The sequence below is a fragment of the Pleurodeles waltl genome, chromosome 1_2 (assembly GCF_031143425.1).
Source record: "Pleurodeles waltl isolate 20211129_DDA chromosome 1_2, aPleWal1.hap1.20221129, whole genome shotgun sequence".
NCBI lineage: Eukaryota > Metazoa > Chordata > Amphibia > Caudata > Salamandridae > Pleurodeles > Pleurodeles waltl.
The window spans coordinates 1128857611-1128874169 of record NC_090437.1 but is presented as its reverse complement, the minus strand read 5'-3'; the positions used below and the strand labels follow the sequence as shown (position 1 = coordinate 1128874169).

General features: G+C 46.5%; 1 protein-coding gene across 3 annotated transcripts in view; it reads left to right on the top strand.

The window, feature by feature from the left end:
- The first annotated feature begins 452 nt into the window (after positions 1–452).
- Positions 453–16559, top strand: part of CPEB2 (cytoplasmic polyadenylation element binding protein 2) — a 201480-nt gene continuing 185373 nt past the window's right edge. The window contains exons 1-2 of one of the 3 annotated variants that reach the window (XM_069202676.1): positions 453–1678; positions 4473–4760. In XM_069202676.1, the coding sequence (XP_069058777.1) occupies positions 830–1678; positions 4473–4760 (1137 nt within the window). In that variant the 5' untranslated portion in view covers positions 453–829. The remainder of the gene's footprint in view (positions 1679–4472; positions 4761–16559) is intronic. The other 2 variants (XM_069202685.1, XM_069202695.1) reach the window with 2 other exon arrangements.

Sequence of the window (16559 nt, the reverse complement as noted above, 5' to 3'; positions counted from 1 at the left end):
ATAGAATAGGCTACATTATTTAGGTAATACTTCCCACTTATTTCTCTAAGTGTTCAATTCTAATCGAAAAGCAGGTGTATGTGTTGTTTGTGAAAATAAGGTCTCTGAAAAAAGGCTTCGGACAGCTGCAAGGTTAAACGTGACATTACGCCACTAACGTTTGTTCGATGATGTGCCTTGAGATGCAGACTACCAGCGAGTGTAATCTGACTCGATGCTTGAGGATTTTTTGTAATTAACTCCCTCTGTTTGGGGATACAACATACATTTTGTTGACGATCTGCGCAGTTCTGTCAAAGGACCCGAATAGATATAGAAAACAGTGCGTCATGGAGATGGGTGCGGACAACCCCGCCCTCTGCCTGTCCAAGATGGCACCCTGCTGCAGCTAGGGGCGGGGACAGCCACGCACTTAGAAAACACTCCGGGGGTTGAAGCGGTGGCTTATTACTATGGATGAGGAGCGGGCGGACAGGGATGGTGTGGATTGTGACGCGCCTTGACGCAGGTTCCGGGGTTTTTAACCCCCCCGCCTGGGCGGAGGAGCTGGCCATTGAAGTGAAGGAGGAAGCTGAGAAGTAGAGCTAGGCTGAAAGCAGGTCTCGGAAAGCCCAATGACTGGAGTCACTGTATACTGCTATATAGAAACCCTATATACCGCTCCCGGGCGCCCCACGCAAACTGTTTATTGCCTCATGAGCAGGCAGACTGTCCTCCTCTAAGCGTCCCCCCCTCACACACCGCGGTGTGTGACACCGCTCCCGGCTCCTTGACATATATGTGCGTCCGCAGGTGATCCCCGGCACCGCGGCGGCCCGTTCCCTCCTCCATGGGGGACTACGGCTTCGGCCTCCTGCAGACGGCTAACCTGCCTGGCGGCGGCGGCGCCTTCAGATCGCCGTATCCGCTCTCTGCCTCGGGCTCTGCCCTCTTTCCTGGCGGCGGCAGCGTCTCCTCGCTATTCCTGGCAGCGGCGGCCGCAGCGCAGCACCACCAGAACGGTGGGACGCCCATGCAGGAGGAGCCGCTGCTGAGCCACGAGAAGCCTAACAAGGCAGGGGACTATCGGCCGCCGCGGCCCCGTGCACACCCCTCGCCAACGCAGACTGATCCGGAGGTGGGCAAATCCGGGACCGATCTACAGTACCTGCCCGCCGCCTCCCCTAAAAGCGGCGGTGCCTCCGAGTTGCTGCTGTCCACAGACGAGGGGGGCGACCCCCCGGCCCATGCTGCGCCCTCGCCTCCCCGGATCCCCGGCATGGAGTCCCCCTTCGGCGGCTTGCAGGAGCCGCACAGCCCCGCGCCTGCCGCCGGATCGTCAGCAGGCTCTTCGCCGCCTCCGCTACCAGGCTTCGGAACGCCCTGGTCCGTGCAGACTTCCTCGCCTCCACCGATGCCGCACCCCGGGGGCGGCGGGGGGCCACTACTCCAGGAGTCGCAGGACGCCTACTACCCTCCGCCCTCCTCCTCAGCCGGGCTGAGCCCCGCAGCCTTCTTCCAGGGCTTCCCGCACAGCGCCCTGCAGGCCCCGGCTGGCTTCGGAGGACCCTTCTCCGGACCGCAGATGAGCGTTCCGCCGCCGCAGAACCGGCGCTCCCCGGCTAGTCCACAGCTCCAACAGCACCAGGCTGCGGCCGCCTTCCTGCAGCAGCAACGGAATAACTACAACCAGCAGCAGGTAACTGGGGAGGGGTGGGAGAGGGTATTGGGGTAAATGCAGCCACCAGTACGTGAGGGGAAACTGGAACGAGCAGGTGAGGAGCCGGTGTATTGGGCGTAGGCGAAGGGGTAATGCAGTCAATAGTAGGCGAGGGTCCGTAGGATGGCCACAACCAGCACGAGCGGGCCTGAGGGGCACAGAATCAGCTGAGGGGTGAGGGTGGGGGTTCTTGATGGTCTGCGGGGCCTCCGTTCGGCTGTGGACGCCCCAACCTCAAAACACGCACACACTGGGGGTGACTTCAGTGGCTGTGGGCGAGTGGCTGGGGTACCTCGTCACTGGCAGCGGGAGACGGGATCAGAAACAGCGGGGGTGATCTGCTCGAACTGAGGGAGGAAGGTGGACTTGGGGGGAGAAAGGTGAAGACCTTTTTTTATTCCGGCAAGAACTAGGATGTCTACTGTATTTAAGTACGTCTGGCTGTCGTGTGAGGGGGTGGGGGCGGTGTGAAGCCACAGCGACACGTCCCCCTCAGTGTCGGAGAAACCCCTTCCTTCGGTTACTCGGGTGGCCCGTCCCCAGAATCTGACAGTTGGTGGAGCCCGTGCTCGCGAGCTGCACCTGTCACCGCGGCACTGACAGCTCAGCAGCCGGGAAGGGCGCGCCTCCTCGCTGCCAGCTTACTGCGCAGTGAGGAGAGGGCCCGGGCCGACGGACTCTGCCCCCTACGTGGCACTGGGCATGTGTTTTTGCGCGTGTGTTTCTGACAGCTCCCCGTGAGCGGATGGAATCTGCTCGTTCAGCAGCTTTGCATCCATTTCACATCCCCGTTGACCAGGTTTAGTGCGCGTCAAATGGCCTTATATTCCTTCCTTCCTATTGTTGCTCCTCCAAATTATTTATTTATTTGACGCACTGCTCAGTTTGATAAGCTGGTTCCCAAACGGCACGCTTTCCAAGTGATTGACGAGTTGCTTCATCATTGGGTCTCGTGGGATGACCCTGGTCTGTCGCTGTTAATATACATACCTTCTACTGTTTTCATAACTGTCTTTCACTACTGTTGGTACTTTGTCATTCTCGTGAATTTAGTATTTTGCCCTCTTTAACGCCACGTTTACCATTGGCAAGTTACGTTTAAACGCACAAATGAGCACGTTATAGAACTTTAAAGCTAGGCTTTAAATGACTCGCACTTTTTTTTTTTAAATCTACCTCTTTCTTTGTATTTCGCCTCTTGCGATCCTTACAACCTGCACCAAAACCAGATTGGTGAATATTTTGTGACGCAGTTGCTACAAACCGTTTAAACACTGCATTGCGGTGTTTACAAGAACCTTTTTGCAACATCACATTTGAACGAGGAGTTTGGTGCGCAATTATATAAATTGTGTTATTAAATGCCAACGACCGTATCTGCAGTTGCAGCCCATAATCTAGCCAACACTGCATTTCCGTGCAAACTTGTCATTTTATTTTACACATCTTTCGGTTCAGTAATCTTTATTGATGTTAAATTGTGGCGACACGCGTAATGTGAGGGGAAATGACACACACAGGTTATGTTCCTGTATTGTTAAATTAGCCAAATAATTCATCCGCACTTAAATGTAAAAAGATAAGTAGTTGTGGAGATTGTTTTTTAGTGGGTATAATTAGTCACAAATACCTTGTGAGGAAGCTCCGTGCTTCAGCGCTTATGGTGCCAAGGCCTGTGGTTTATAGAATGCCAGTGCCTTAATTGACGGCCATCAAAGTGTGCTGCATGCACGCACTCCTTTCCATAACCAGACATTTTATCACTGCAAATTCCATTTTATTTTACCGAAGTGGGTTTACGGAGTGTCCTATTTAGGGCTGGTATGCAGGTTTAAGATGCTTGGGTTGAGAGTAACCATTGTCCACCCACCGAGCTGAAACTGGGCTTTCTCCTAATTATAACTATTGGCAGGCTGAACTATGGCATAAGAGTGACTAGCTAAGGTTGATATTCCTCCTCTGACCTATTTACCACCTTGGCTCCAAAGGGACTTGGGCTTTTTTAAATGTTTGATCTATTTCTTCTCCTTGTACGCAATTTCAGAATTCATATAAAATTATGCTCTTCAATAATGTTTGAAATGGCAGTTTTTTTTTTCTTTTCTGAAACATGGAAATCATGATTCTCAGTCATTGTGCATTTAGCGGTTCACTGTAATAGTGTCAAATTGTTTTCTCGAATAACATTTCACTAAACCAATTGGCATATCCGTGTATTTTGCTGTATCTTAGTTCTGATCTTAATATTAGGAATATTATGAACCAGTTTTTTTGTTTAGCTTGCGCATTTAATTTTCAGGTGCTATAAAATTGGTAGTAACCACATCAAGACCTAAACTGCTGTACATAGTCTGAAAATCCTCTCGCTGACGCATTTTTTAAATTGTAATTTTAAACATTTGGTGAACTAGTTAAAACTGTCATTTTTGTTTTTTGTTTTTACGTCCATACCTTTGCTTTGTGTACATACCTTTGCTAATTTACATCGAAGAAGTACGCTAAAATTGTTTTTACAAGATTACCAAGGGCACTTATTGATTTCTTTCAAGAAATATTCAAGGACAAAGGTCCTTGCAAGCGTGTGTATCATATAAACCATGGTCATTTTATTTTACATCTGCAAGATCCCTCAGTTCATTGAAATTTGCAGAAAACGTTTTGGGGGTCATAGCATAAATGTCATGTTTACTTTGTATGAATGTTGTTACAACATTTTAGGAAGCTTTCATTTTATTTTATTAATCTTTTTTTTTTTTTTTTTTTTTTTTTGTAGCCACTTTTGAAACAGTCACCTTGGAGCAATCACCAGGGCAGTGGTTGGAGCACCGGAAGCATGTCCTGGGGAGGAATGCATGGCCGAGATCGTAGAACTGGGAATATTGGAATGCCAGGAACTATGAACCAAATCTCCCCCCTCAAGAAACCCTTTTCTGGCAATGTCATTGCACCGCCTAAATTTAACCGTTCTGCTCCATCGCTAACCCCAAAATCATGGATTGAAGATAATGTCTTCAGAACGGACAACAATAGCAACTCTCTCTTACCCTTGCAGGTAAGAATGGTATGTAGCCGAAGGCGCCTTTTATTACTTTTCTCTTTAAAAAAACAAAATGCTTATTGTTTAGCTGGGCAGTAGAAATTGAATGTTTACTCCATGTGTGTTGTAAGTTGATGTGACCTTTCTTTTTTCAGGTGGGAAAACTAAGACATCCCTAGCATCTAATAATGACTAAGGATTTTTATCTATTATATGGCACTCTACAAAACATTTATTTTCTCAGATTACTTTCTTGAAGAATAAAAAGAAAATGCCTGACATAGTGATAAGGCTAGAGAACCTATGGTCATGGAACAACTCTGATCTACATCTAGAATAAGGACATTGTTGGATACTGTGCTCTTCAATCCCTTCTCCACCTCATATGCATACTTTAGACCGTCAGCAGACCTTGATTGTTTGGTCAGGGAAACATAGTTGCATTATAGCGGGTGCTTTATGGCATGCTCACTAGTAGACCAGGGATCTGATTTTTAAACTGATTCATTTCTGTTGGCAGCGAGTCTGCAGTATTTTTAGCCCAGATGGGGTCGTATTTGGCGGTCCAGTTTACCTAACCTCTAGTGTGCTGCTGAGCTTCGTTTTTTGTTTGTGCAAAACCCAATTCTGTTTGCACTTGGCCAAGATACACAAATTGTTATACGTTGTAGATGTCTCTGGAGATGCGTTCCCCATTAATATCAAAGCAAAATGCACACTCATTTCTCGGAAGGAAAAGCATATAAAGACTGTGGTGGATTTGTGAAAAAGGCATCTGCTTTTAAATGACGTACCTAATTGGAAGACCCACCCAAAAGAAAGTTGATCAATTATTTGTAAACAAAGCACAAACCATAATGGCAGTTTCTTATTACTGTCCAGGGTAGCTGTAAATTCGCTCTTGCTTTTCACAAACTAACTATAGTGGTTCAATTGTAGCTGTTGCTCAAATGCATACTCGCACAATATTTTCTTAACTTTCTAAATTAATATGGAGTGGAGGGAAACATTTCTGGTCACAGATTTGACGTTTGTGTCACTAATCCTGGAATATCTATTTGTGTATATTCAGAATATCATTACTTTGTAAATGGTTTAATATTTTATGTTATGGGCAACTATATCTTATTTCAGAATTCTTTAGTTGCACGGCATTTGCCTAAAATGGAAATGTAGTGGACTGTTCAATTTCCTGTTGTCTGTCTTGTGCTTTGAAAGGTGAGCACCTTCTGTGCTTGGTCCATTCCTCTGTCGTTAATGTACTTTGGGTAGTAAATAGTAATACTTTGATGGTGGAACTTATTTCCACATGTCAAAATGTAAGTGTAGCTTCGCCCAAAAAACCGATGTCCTCAAACCAGGGTCTGGGGATGTCCGTGAACAATAGACTACAAAAATCTTTTAGATTGTTAAACCTTTACTAGTCACACCAGCCTGATCGCCATTGAAACTATAACCATATTTGAGATGTTTAATGATTCCTCAAAGACGATTTACTCGTGTAATTATGATTGAATACAATGAAAGAACATTTCCTACCCGGACTTTAAAAAATTAATGCTGCAGTCTACGCTGCAGTCTACGCTGCAGCTTGAGTCCAGCACAACAGAACCCCTTAGGAATGTCATGTGTTTTCCTATTGTACAATATTTGCCTTTGACACGCACCTGCTGAACTGTTATAGTTCTCCAGTGGCAACCAAATGCAATTCAATTTAAATTATATTGCATGTTTTTGAAATTACATTTTTACAGGTTTATACAAATTATGTCGTTTGAGTGAATGTGTGAAAGATTAGGTATGGATCAGTAAAAATCAGTGCTGTTTCCCGTGCAGGTTAGAGTTAAAAGAAATAAGTGGAGTGGTGGAGAAATGTTTCATGATCACAAAAAACCTTTCACACCTAATCTTGAAGAAAGGCCCAACTACTCACAGAAAATTCTATGTGAATCAGGTCTGGACCTTGTTCCTTACTGTCTTGAAAGTTAATTACAACTCAACTAATTCCTAAGTTTGTAAAGCAATTGAAATATTGAGTTTTTGAGCAGAGCGCATTCAGTGATATCACATTAAAAAACAAAGCTGTTCGCCCTCCACCCCAGACTTGTAAAATTTGTGAATTCATGCATGTTGAAATACTATAGAGAAGGCTTCTCTAACAAGTAGCTCGTGAGATACTGATAGCTCTCCAGCAAACTGTAAGTAACTCTCCTGTGTGCGTCTCAGCCTATTGAATCAGATCTCTTGCTTGTTTGAATTAATATATGTATGCCAAAACTGTGTGTATTTACAGAGTAAATCATATGCTGATGTTTGAAGTAAAATGGTTGAATTTTCAAAATATATTTAAAGGTGATTTTCGAGTGATCAATCATGTGAGGAGACTTATTTACGAATATTACTACTTTTATCCCGGGGCGCTGTGGCTGGCATTTATTACCTACATAAAGGCATTCCAAATTAAGTCTTTTTTCATTTACTGTTTGTAACCCTGACTGATGCACTGATGTGATAACATCACTGCTGGTAATCTTGCTTATGGTGGTCATTAATGTAATCTAGTTTGATCTGGTAACTATTACATCACTAATATAGTAGCTTGCAATAATTTTCATTGAACATACGTAGCTTCTTTTACACAAGGTCCGAGACCCCTGCTCTTGAGGGTGATTGATACCTCTAGTTTGCATAGGCCTAAAATGGCTAAACTGGATTTAAGACGGCATGCTCTTTGTCAGGCAAATTCTGTACTGACTGCAGCTGTTGTAACTTATGTGTAGAATAATTTGAGACTACACCCGGTTTTCTACCTCTTGGTTTAGACCTATACCTTTTTGTTTCTGACCGCTAGAGGTGTGTGGTGTGTGTGGTTTTTTTTTTTTTGGTAACTTTTCCTGTTACACACTACAGTTTGGCCTCAACGTGAATATTAACTTTGTGGCTTCCATCTTGCCCCTAAAACAAATTTGGCATTTCTAGATATACTGCTCACATGTTTGGAGATGGGCATTGGTAGCATACCCAGCCTACAGTTTTCTCAGTATTAACACCTTCATAACCACTTGGGGCCTCTACCCACCCACTCCAACTGTAAATTAGCCACATTATTTTTTTTGCTAGTGATGGTGTCAAATTGCCCAAAGCAATGTTAAACAGACGTCAGCTCATCAATACTCCCAGGCATTTAAGCCTACCTGTCATCCATCAAAACCCCTTCATGATCAGTATTTATGCAGGAGAAGAGTGCAACTTCTCACCACCCTGCATTTGGTATGACCGAATATTAACACCAAACTGTGTCAAGCAACATGGGTAGAAGATTAGGGAAGGGACCCTGGAGAGCATATTTTGTCGAGACTAGTTGCTCACTGGGTGGTCCTTTACAGCATTAAGAATAGGTAGGATTCTTATTAACTGACTTCTCCCACCTGTGAGTTGAATCTCTATAGGTGGCAGAAACTTGAATGACTGGCTCACCCGGTAAGGAGGAATTGGGTTGATCAGCATTTCTGTTTGTCATTAATATAGTTTTTCTTTACAGAGTAAGAGACTCATTCCAACAGATCACCATACAGGGATGTAGCAATCAGGAGAAGGAGTTTTCCTTCATAGTAAACTTACTTTTATGTAAACTGTCTCTTTTAATTTCTGTTTGAGAAAATAAAATTTCAGATCAAACTTTCTCATCATTTTACAATGGTGCACCCATTTGACACAGTGTATGCTCTTATCCCTTGCTTAAAACAGTCCTCAGTGAAGTTTCCGGTTACTTGGAGAATTGTCTTCCACAAATTTCCGATAACGTTCTTTCAAACGTTTCAGACAACACCGTTTCAGATGTTCCAAAATCATTTTGCTAAAGCTTCTGGTAAATAGTCTCATAAAACTAAAGTGATGCTTGGTTATGGTTGGTACTTGACAAGACCCAACTCGGGTCTCTCCGCAGATTTCAGTTCAAGGCGTCTTTTGTTATTTATAAAGGGGGTAAGCCCAAATTAAAGAGCTCATTTATGTTGAGTGGGTAACGGTCTGTTGTGTAGTTATAGGGCAGTGCCCTTTAGATGGTTAACCCCCTACCGCCTCCGCCCCCACTCACTTTTTGTTCTAGATGCATTGGTTATAACTGAAAGTGCACCGGAGCCTGCTAACCAGGACTGTCAGTGCTCTTTCCCTAAATTGTTAACAATGAATTGGTATCCATATTGGCAAGTACCTCAACACTCTTAGAAATCCCTAGTGTAGGGTACCAATGGTACCCAGCACATGGGTGTTAAAGGGGTCACCTGGGTCTGAAGCCCTCATTGTGCCACTCCACATGACACAAGCAAGCTGCTGACGAGGCCTGCTATTTCAGACTGCAGGAGCAGTGTCAACTGCCTGAACTCAACTTTCCCCTCATCATTTGTGGCATAGTCCAAGCTCTGCCCAGGTGTCAGGGTGCATTATATTAAAGATGTAAACATAGAAGTGCAAGCTTATATGTCCCTATAGTAGCCCTTTTTCATTAAGGGCTACTATATGTGACTGACGGTCCATAGGGTAACATGGGCTGGCGCCTAGGCAAACCCGAAGTTACCAGCTCCATTATTGTTCTGCTTAAACGGGTCCTGTTTGGTATCAAACAATGTGCCTTCTCATACCTGACATGAATCTCATGTCAAAGACGATGTGGCATGGACCCAGAAAGCAACTTTAAAGGTTGCCCACAGAAATAACCCTGTTTTCCTGTGCTCTGGCTGCCAGCTTGCAGCTGCTGCTGTCAAAACAGAATTCTGCCCCCTTGGCAGAGGTACGAACACTCCCAGGAGTCAGGACAATGGCCTTGCCAGGGAAGAAGGTCACACCTCCTTCCCTTCCAGGAAGGCTAGTGAATTGGCACATCAAGGTGGTGAACTTCAAAGGGCACACACTCTGATATGCAAGCAGGCTGTCTCCCCGTAGGTGGACAAAGCCACCCCCCCACCAGGCACATTTGCCTCCAGTCAGATTGGAAAATTAGTCCAGAGATGTACACACCAGAAGACTACCCACACCTCTAGGAAGGGCAGCCTGGTCTGTACAGCTGATGAAGACTTCCTCCATTTTGGAAAGAGGCAAAATAGTGGATTCTGGGTAGAAAAGGTGCCACAACCCACTGGATGTGGTCACCTCAGGGGCACGTTAGCCACTGGAGCTATTAGCCCATTGGCTGCTTGCACCCAAAACCCCTAACAGACTTAAATTTTGGATTCAAGGGGCTCTTCTGCCACCAGAACCAGAAATCAGCAACATCGTTCGACAAGATAAGAGAAGACCCGCATCGTTGACAACGAGAACCTTCACTAACAAAAGGTGTGGTTCCTTGAACCTGTGGCAATCCCCTGGAACTGCAAATTACGGCTCATCCTGGACCAAAGTCTGCTTCCTCCAGCAAGAAGGAACCATTTGTGAGCTAAAGGTAAGGATAGACTCCTGGACTAGTGGCACTAGTCCCCTGCTCACCTCAGGTAAAAAAGTATTCAGCAGATCCGAAAAATCGCTGGCCATCGGGCCCTCCGAGAATCGCCCATAGACAGCTGGTCCAGTGCAGTGTGGGAAGTGGAGCCCTACTTCCTGCCAAGTTAGAGCCAGCTACCATTATCCACTGGACCTCTGGAGGGGGAGATAGCTTCTTCTCCAGCTTACCACTACCAAGGCTTGTTTGGTGGCCAGTCTGGTCTTCCCCACCTTTACTTGACGCTGTATGTTCAGGGGACAACTCAACACCTTTATTTGACTTCACCTGTGGCTCTGTTGTTGTTTTTGCACTGTTACAGTGGTAAAACCAGCAACCGCAGCTCCCTTTCAGCACCAAGGATATCAAAGTACACCTCTGCACCCGAGACGCTGAGACTAGGTGGTTCTTCTGCCTGGTGAATCCTGCTCCAAGGGCCCACACAAGCTTAACCCCCCCCCCCCCCCCCCCCCCAGTGGGCTCCCATGAGTTCGACCTGCAAGTGATCAAGTGTCACAAGTACCATTTATTTTTTTGTTTTTATTTTTTTTATTTTTAGCACCCACGACTGCTGCATTCAGCACCAAGGACGGGCAGGACACCTCTGCACAACCTTAACCACAAGTGGGTTCCTCCGAGGTCACCCTACAAGTGACAGGGTATCACTAGTTACCTTTCCCATTGGCTGCAAATGTGAGGTTTGAGAGCTTGTAAATGCACTCATTTTATTTCTACTTTAAAATCCATAACTCTGGTTATACGTAACTAATTCGCTTTGTTTTGATATCTAAAATTGTATTGAAAAATTGCTCAAATTTTTAAAATTGCGGTCTTATTTTTTTTCAAGTCCTTAGCATCTATGTTGGTACTCTGAAATGCTTAAAGCAAATTCCTCTAGTAAAGCCTGAATGCTCTTTGCTGTGCTACCACGACTGAACGAAGGGTTTATTATTGTGAATCAGAGGGACCATCTTTGGGGTGTTGAGTATTACATGGTGAAGCTCACCAGCATCATTGCATATTACTCCACCTTCCTACAGTAGTCATTTTTGAATGAGGCCATGCCCAGCTACCTTTCCACATTCTGGAGTTTTGTCTGGAGCAGATCTTGTGCTGCATCTTTCTCCAGGAACCACGTTGACTGTCTGTGTCCCTTGAGCGTTACTCTGTCATAGTAAAACCACTCTCTACAAGTGCAAAGTCTAACAGGAGCTTGTTTTCCAATCTGATTCAAGCTGGCCACTGCCAATTGCTGCTCACGCCGCACAGCCTGCGCCACCGCAGGACAAGCTCAAACAAGCCTTCTTGTCTTCAGCATCCCATATCACCGGCTTCAGACCAGTGGTCTAGTGGGCAACCTCAGGTCAGCCGGCCAGAAACGCATGGGAATTCTGTGCCTCCCTGCAGATCCATCTCTTTTGCTGATATGGTGGGGCCAAGGCAGGACAGACCTTTTATCTTGCTATTTCTCTTAGTGGTGTCCCTAGACGTGGTAACAACTCCCTGAGTGTCATCTGTCTGGGGTATCCAGGACCAAGGGTCAGATATAGTTGGCTTGAGATTGACTGCATATAGCAGTATTCTAGAAGTCCAGTTCAGTTTCACACTTAATATCCCTTGACTGGTGGATGGCAGCAGATAAAGTTGTGATAGTTATCAGAATTCATGGGGGGGGAGAGATCGCATACCCGACTTGGTCCCCTCCTGACTCCAAAGGAGTCCAGTGAGTCTGGGCTTCCTAGTTAGAAGTGAGTGTAATGGCTATTATATTACTGAGTCCTGTGCTAGGCCTGCCCTCATTATCATTCTAACGAGACCCTCACCTGATGCAATCAAATAGTTATTCAGCATCAAGGAACAGTGCAACCATTTCCTCAACTTCCCCATCGGCCTAATTATATTAAGCAGCATACATAGGTGGCTGGAGCATGAACCTTCGTATGAATTGCTCCTGTGAATCGTATGTAAGTCGTGCAATTGTACACACAAGTGGTTATCTTAATTTTTTTTTTTTTTGGGCCAAGATTTTCACATCTAACTTAATAGGAGTAATGTGCTGATAGTTAACAATATGTAGCGCCCTTACTGGGTGTGGGGATCAGAGCAATCATGACATTGTTGAACTTTGGACTTTGAGTGGCAGTCAAGTCTGCTTCATTGATTTTACTTTATAGGTTGGTGGGGGTAGGAGGTAAACAGTAGGCAGCATTGGACGGTCCTCTCCTGAAGCCTTGGTAGCAGGTAAGATTTTGGTGACTCCTTGGATTTCATCAGTGGAAAGCTCACCCTTTAAGATTACTATCATCAGCAGTTAGTATATTTGTGAAGTTGTATGTTTTAATTGAAGTAGTAGTCAAGATGATGTACTAACAGAAGATAGCTTAATTGCAAAGAAAGGAGAAACCCCAAAAGAGCGAAACAGCAAAAAGCATGCGCTCAGACTTTGCTTCCAGTCCCCGAGTCACCCAGTTCAGTTCCTGTCCACGGAAATAATGGAATTCAAACAAGTCCTCCTTAAAGGAGAATACATATATAAACATATACAATAAATAACAATCGGCAATTACATTACCACAAAATTCTCTTAAAAACAAAGCGATTGTCTGAAGAGTAACGGTCCATAGTCATCCACATAAGTCATAAATAGATTTGGAAAGCAAAGGTTTTGGATATGTGTGGCCGGTTATGTCTGCACCATATGTCACTTTTCTATTGATTGGATCTTTCTCTGTTGTATTTGTGTTGGAGGAACACGGTTAGCCGTCTAACATTGTGCATAGTGATGCAATTTCACACAATAGCAATGATTTTGTGAAGGATGGGAAGACAGCATGAAGGCAGATCCTATTATTTTTTTTTTTTTTTTTTTTTTTCTTCTCCATAGGGTGGCTAGTAGCATCCAGGATTGACTTCTGTAGTATATGTTTGTAAGTTGAATGATCTTCCATTCCAGACGTACCTGCTCCAAGAACCTTTCTGCTTGGTGAAGGCAGTCTGTCTCACTATTCGACAAAGCTGGATCCTCCTTAGCAGCCCATGGTCTAATCTGATATTCCCTAGTTCTCTTTCACATCTATAAGGCCTTTAAGGTTTGTCTATTTTTATTTTGGTCCTACAGTAACGTTCTCATATATTCAAGGGATTGCAGTCTTTACAAATCCGGCTAGTGCTGCTTAGTTTTTTTGCAACACCATCACTATTGCTTCCATTTTCTTGCGATAATGGCATTACTCCTAGTCCTACTCCCTCGCCTTCCTTTTAAACCATTGAGGCCTCCCCCCTAGACCCTTCCTTCCCCTTTTAAACCCCCCACCCCCTCCTGTACAAAAACCAAGCCCAAGCAGCAACTCGGACAGTCCGTACCCGGAGGGCGGGAGGGAACGGAAAGGAAGGCGAGGGAGTAGGACTAGGTGTAATGCCATTATCGCAAGAAAATTTAAGCATTACCTCCCGTCCCTCCCTCGCCTTCCTTTTAAACCAATGACACATAGCAAGAAAAACACAGGAGACGGACACTGAGTTGCAAGAACTTTATTAATATCCTGCACCAAGGCCACCAAAAACCCTACCCCTATTACCTCATAGAGGATAAGACTCGGTGACCTAATACCGACTCCAAACTACCCAAGTCCGACAGCCTATAATGTCGAACAAACGTCGGAGAAGCCCAAGTGGCGGCCCTGCAAATTTCCACCACGGAAGTCCCCTGAAGCTCCACCACCGTAGCCGCCATACCCCTGGTAGATCGACCCGGAATCCCTTGAGGAGGAACCACCCCTTTCAAGGAATAGGCCAACAGAATCAATGATCTCACCCACCGACTCAAGGAAGCTGTGGAAGGCTTCTCACCTTGACGTGCCGGACCGAAATTAACAAAAAGCGAATCACCCTTACGAAAAGGAGCCACCACCCGCAGGTACTCCAACAAAGCCCTGCGTACATCCAACGAATGCAAACGGACCTCCTCCCCTGAGGAGGGATTCGGACAGAAGGAAGGATGACCTGGCGAGCATGGAACGAAGAATTGACTTTCGGAATAAATGAAGGGACCGGAACCAGAACCACCCGATCCTGAAAAACCTTACAAAAAGGAAATGAACAGGCCAAGGCCCCCCAATTCCCCTAAACGACGAGCCGAAGTAATGGCTACCAAAAATCATAGAAAGTCCTCAAGGACAGATGGCGCAAATCACAGTCCCCCAATGGTTCAAAAGGGGCATCCGTCAAAACATCCAAAACCAAAGAAAGATCCCATGAAGGAAAAGAACGTACAGGGCGAGGAAACAAATTAATAAGCCCTTGAAAAAATCTAGGCATCAAGCACCCTTCATCCGGAAGATTACGCCACGGACCTCTAAAGGCCTGAATAGCCGCCCACTGTACCCGCAGAGATGCCACCGACAATCCTAACTGCGCACCGTCCTGCAGGAACTGCATCACCTCAAAGATAGACGCGCAGGTAGGATCCAATTCATGACTCCAGCACCAAGAAGAAAAAACCTTCCACTGTCTACCATAGGAAAGTAAAGTGGAACGGCGCCTGGAAGCCAGTAAGGTAGAACTCAAAGCCACAGGTACCCCCAGACCCGTCAAGCCCTGTCGTTCAACTTCCAGGCCGTCAAGTGTAACCTTCTCAACGACCCCAATGGGAGGCAGGGAAACTCCAGGGGAGACGGACAAAGAGGCAGAGGCCACATCCTCCCGGCTGCCATCAGCCGCAACAACGGGAACCAATTCGCCCGTGGCCAAAGCAGCGCAATCAGGATAACCCTGGACCCAAGATCCCTCACCCGCAACAGAAAAGACCTGAGTAGCTGAAACGGTGGGAACGCATACAAAAGGCCCCTCGGCCAAGGACAAGACATCCCGTCCACCTCCCAGGCTTGGGGACACCGAAACCAGGAGCAGAAGCGATCCAACTTCGCGTTTTCTGCGGATGCAAACACATCCAGCACTGGGAGCCCCCAAAGCCGAACCAGATGCAGAAACAGAGACTTCCGGAGGGAGAAAAGTTGAGAGGAAGGAATCGCCCTGCTCAGCAGATCCGCCCAAACATGGACCACCCCCGAATGTACGTAGCTCTGAGAGAAGGAACCCACTCCTGAGCCCACACAAAAATCTTCCTGGCTAGACCTAACAGAGCCCTTGACCTGGTCCCCCCCCCCCCCTTGCCGGTTGACATAAGCCTTGGCCACTAAGTTGTCTGTCCGAACAAGAACCGCGGCACCCCTCAGGGACACCTGGAAATGGACCAGAGCCAATAAGACAGCTCTCAACTCGCGCCAATTCGACGACCGACTCGCCTCCAGAGGGGACCAGAACCCCTGAATCTGAGCCGACCCCATCCACGCACCCCAACCGGAGAGGCTGGCATCCGTAGTCACCACCACGGGTCTCAGAGGTGACAAACCCCTACCCGAAGATGAACTGCATCCAACCACCATTTCAACTCCCTGCGAATCAATCCGGACCCCGGAACCCTGGCCCTCAGAGAACCGGACCCTGGCACCCACCTTCTCAAGAACCAGGTCATCAAGCACAGGAGATGGAAACGTGCCCAAGGGACCAGAAATACCACAGACTCCAAATGACCCTGTAGACGTAACCATAGAAGAGCTCGGGGGGCAGTCTGTAACACTACCTTCCTCACCAAGGACTGGAGTACACCCAACCTCTTTTCTGACACTGTCACCAAGCTTAGAAGAGTCCGAAACCGAGCCCCTAGAAAAAACAGATCCTGGGACGGAACTAAATCTGATTTCTCCCAGTTGATTAAAAACCCGTGGTCTTGCAGGACCACCAGAACATGGGCCACCTGCCTCTGTAACAGGACCCGCGAGGGGGCATGAATCAAAATGTCGTCCAGATATGGATGAATAAACACCCCTTCCGAATGTAGCAAAGCCACCAGGGGGGCCAGCACCTTTGTAAAAATTTGAGGAGAAGACTTGAGACCGAAAGGGAGAACGCAAAACTGATAGTGTTCCTGATCCACAGCAAACCTCAGGAACCTCTGTGAAGACCTCGCCACAGGCACGTGCAGGTAAGCATCCTGCAGATCCAGCGACACCAGAAAGTCCCCTTGCCTGACCAATGGAAAGATAGTCTGAATAGACAGCATGCAGAAATGTACCGTCCTGATCCAAGCATTCACCTCCTTCAGATTGAGCACCGGTCAAAATCCCCCTGAAACTTTCTGAACAAGAAACAAGACCGAATAAGTGCCCTGACCCCTTTTGTCCAGCGGAACGCAGGAAATGGCCCCCTTGACCAGCAAGTCCCGGACTCCGTCCAATAATGCCCTTCTCCGTGACCCACCTGAAGGCAGAGGGGTGGGACGTACCCCTGAA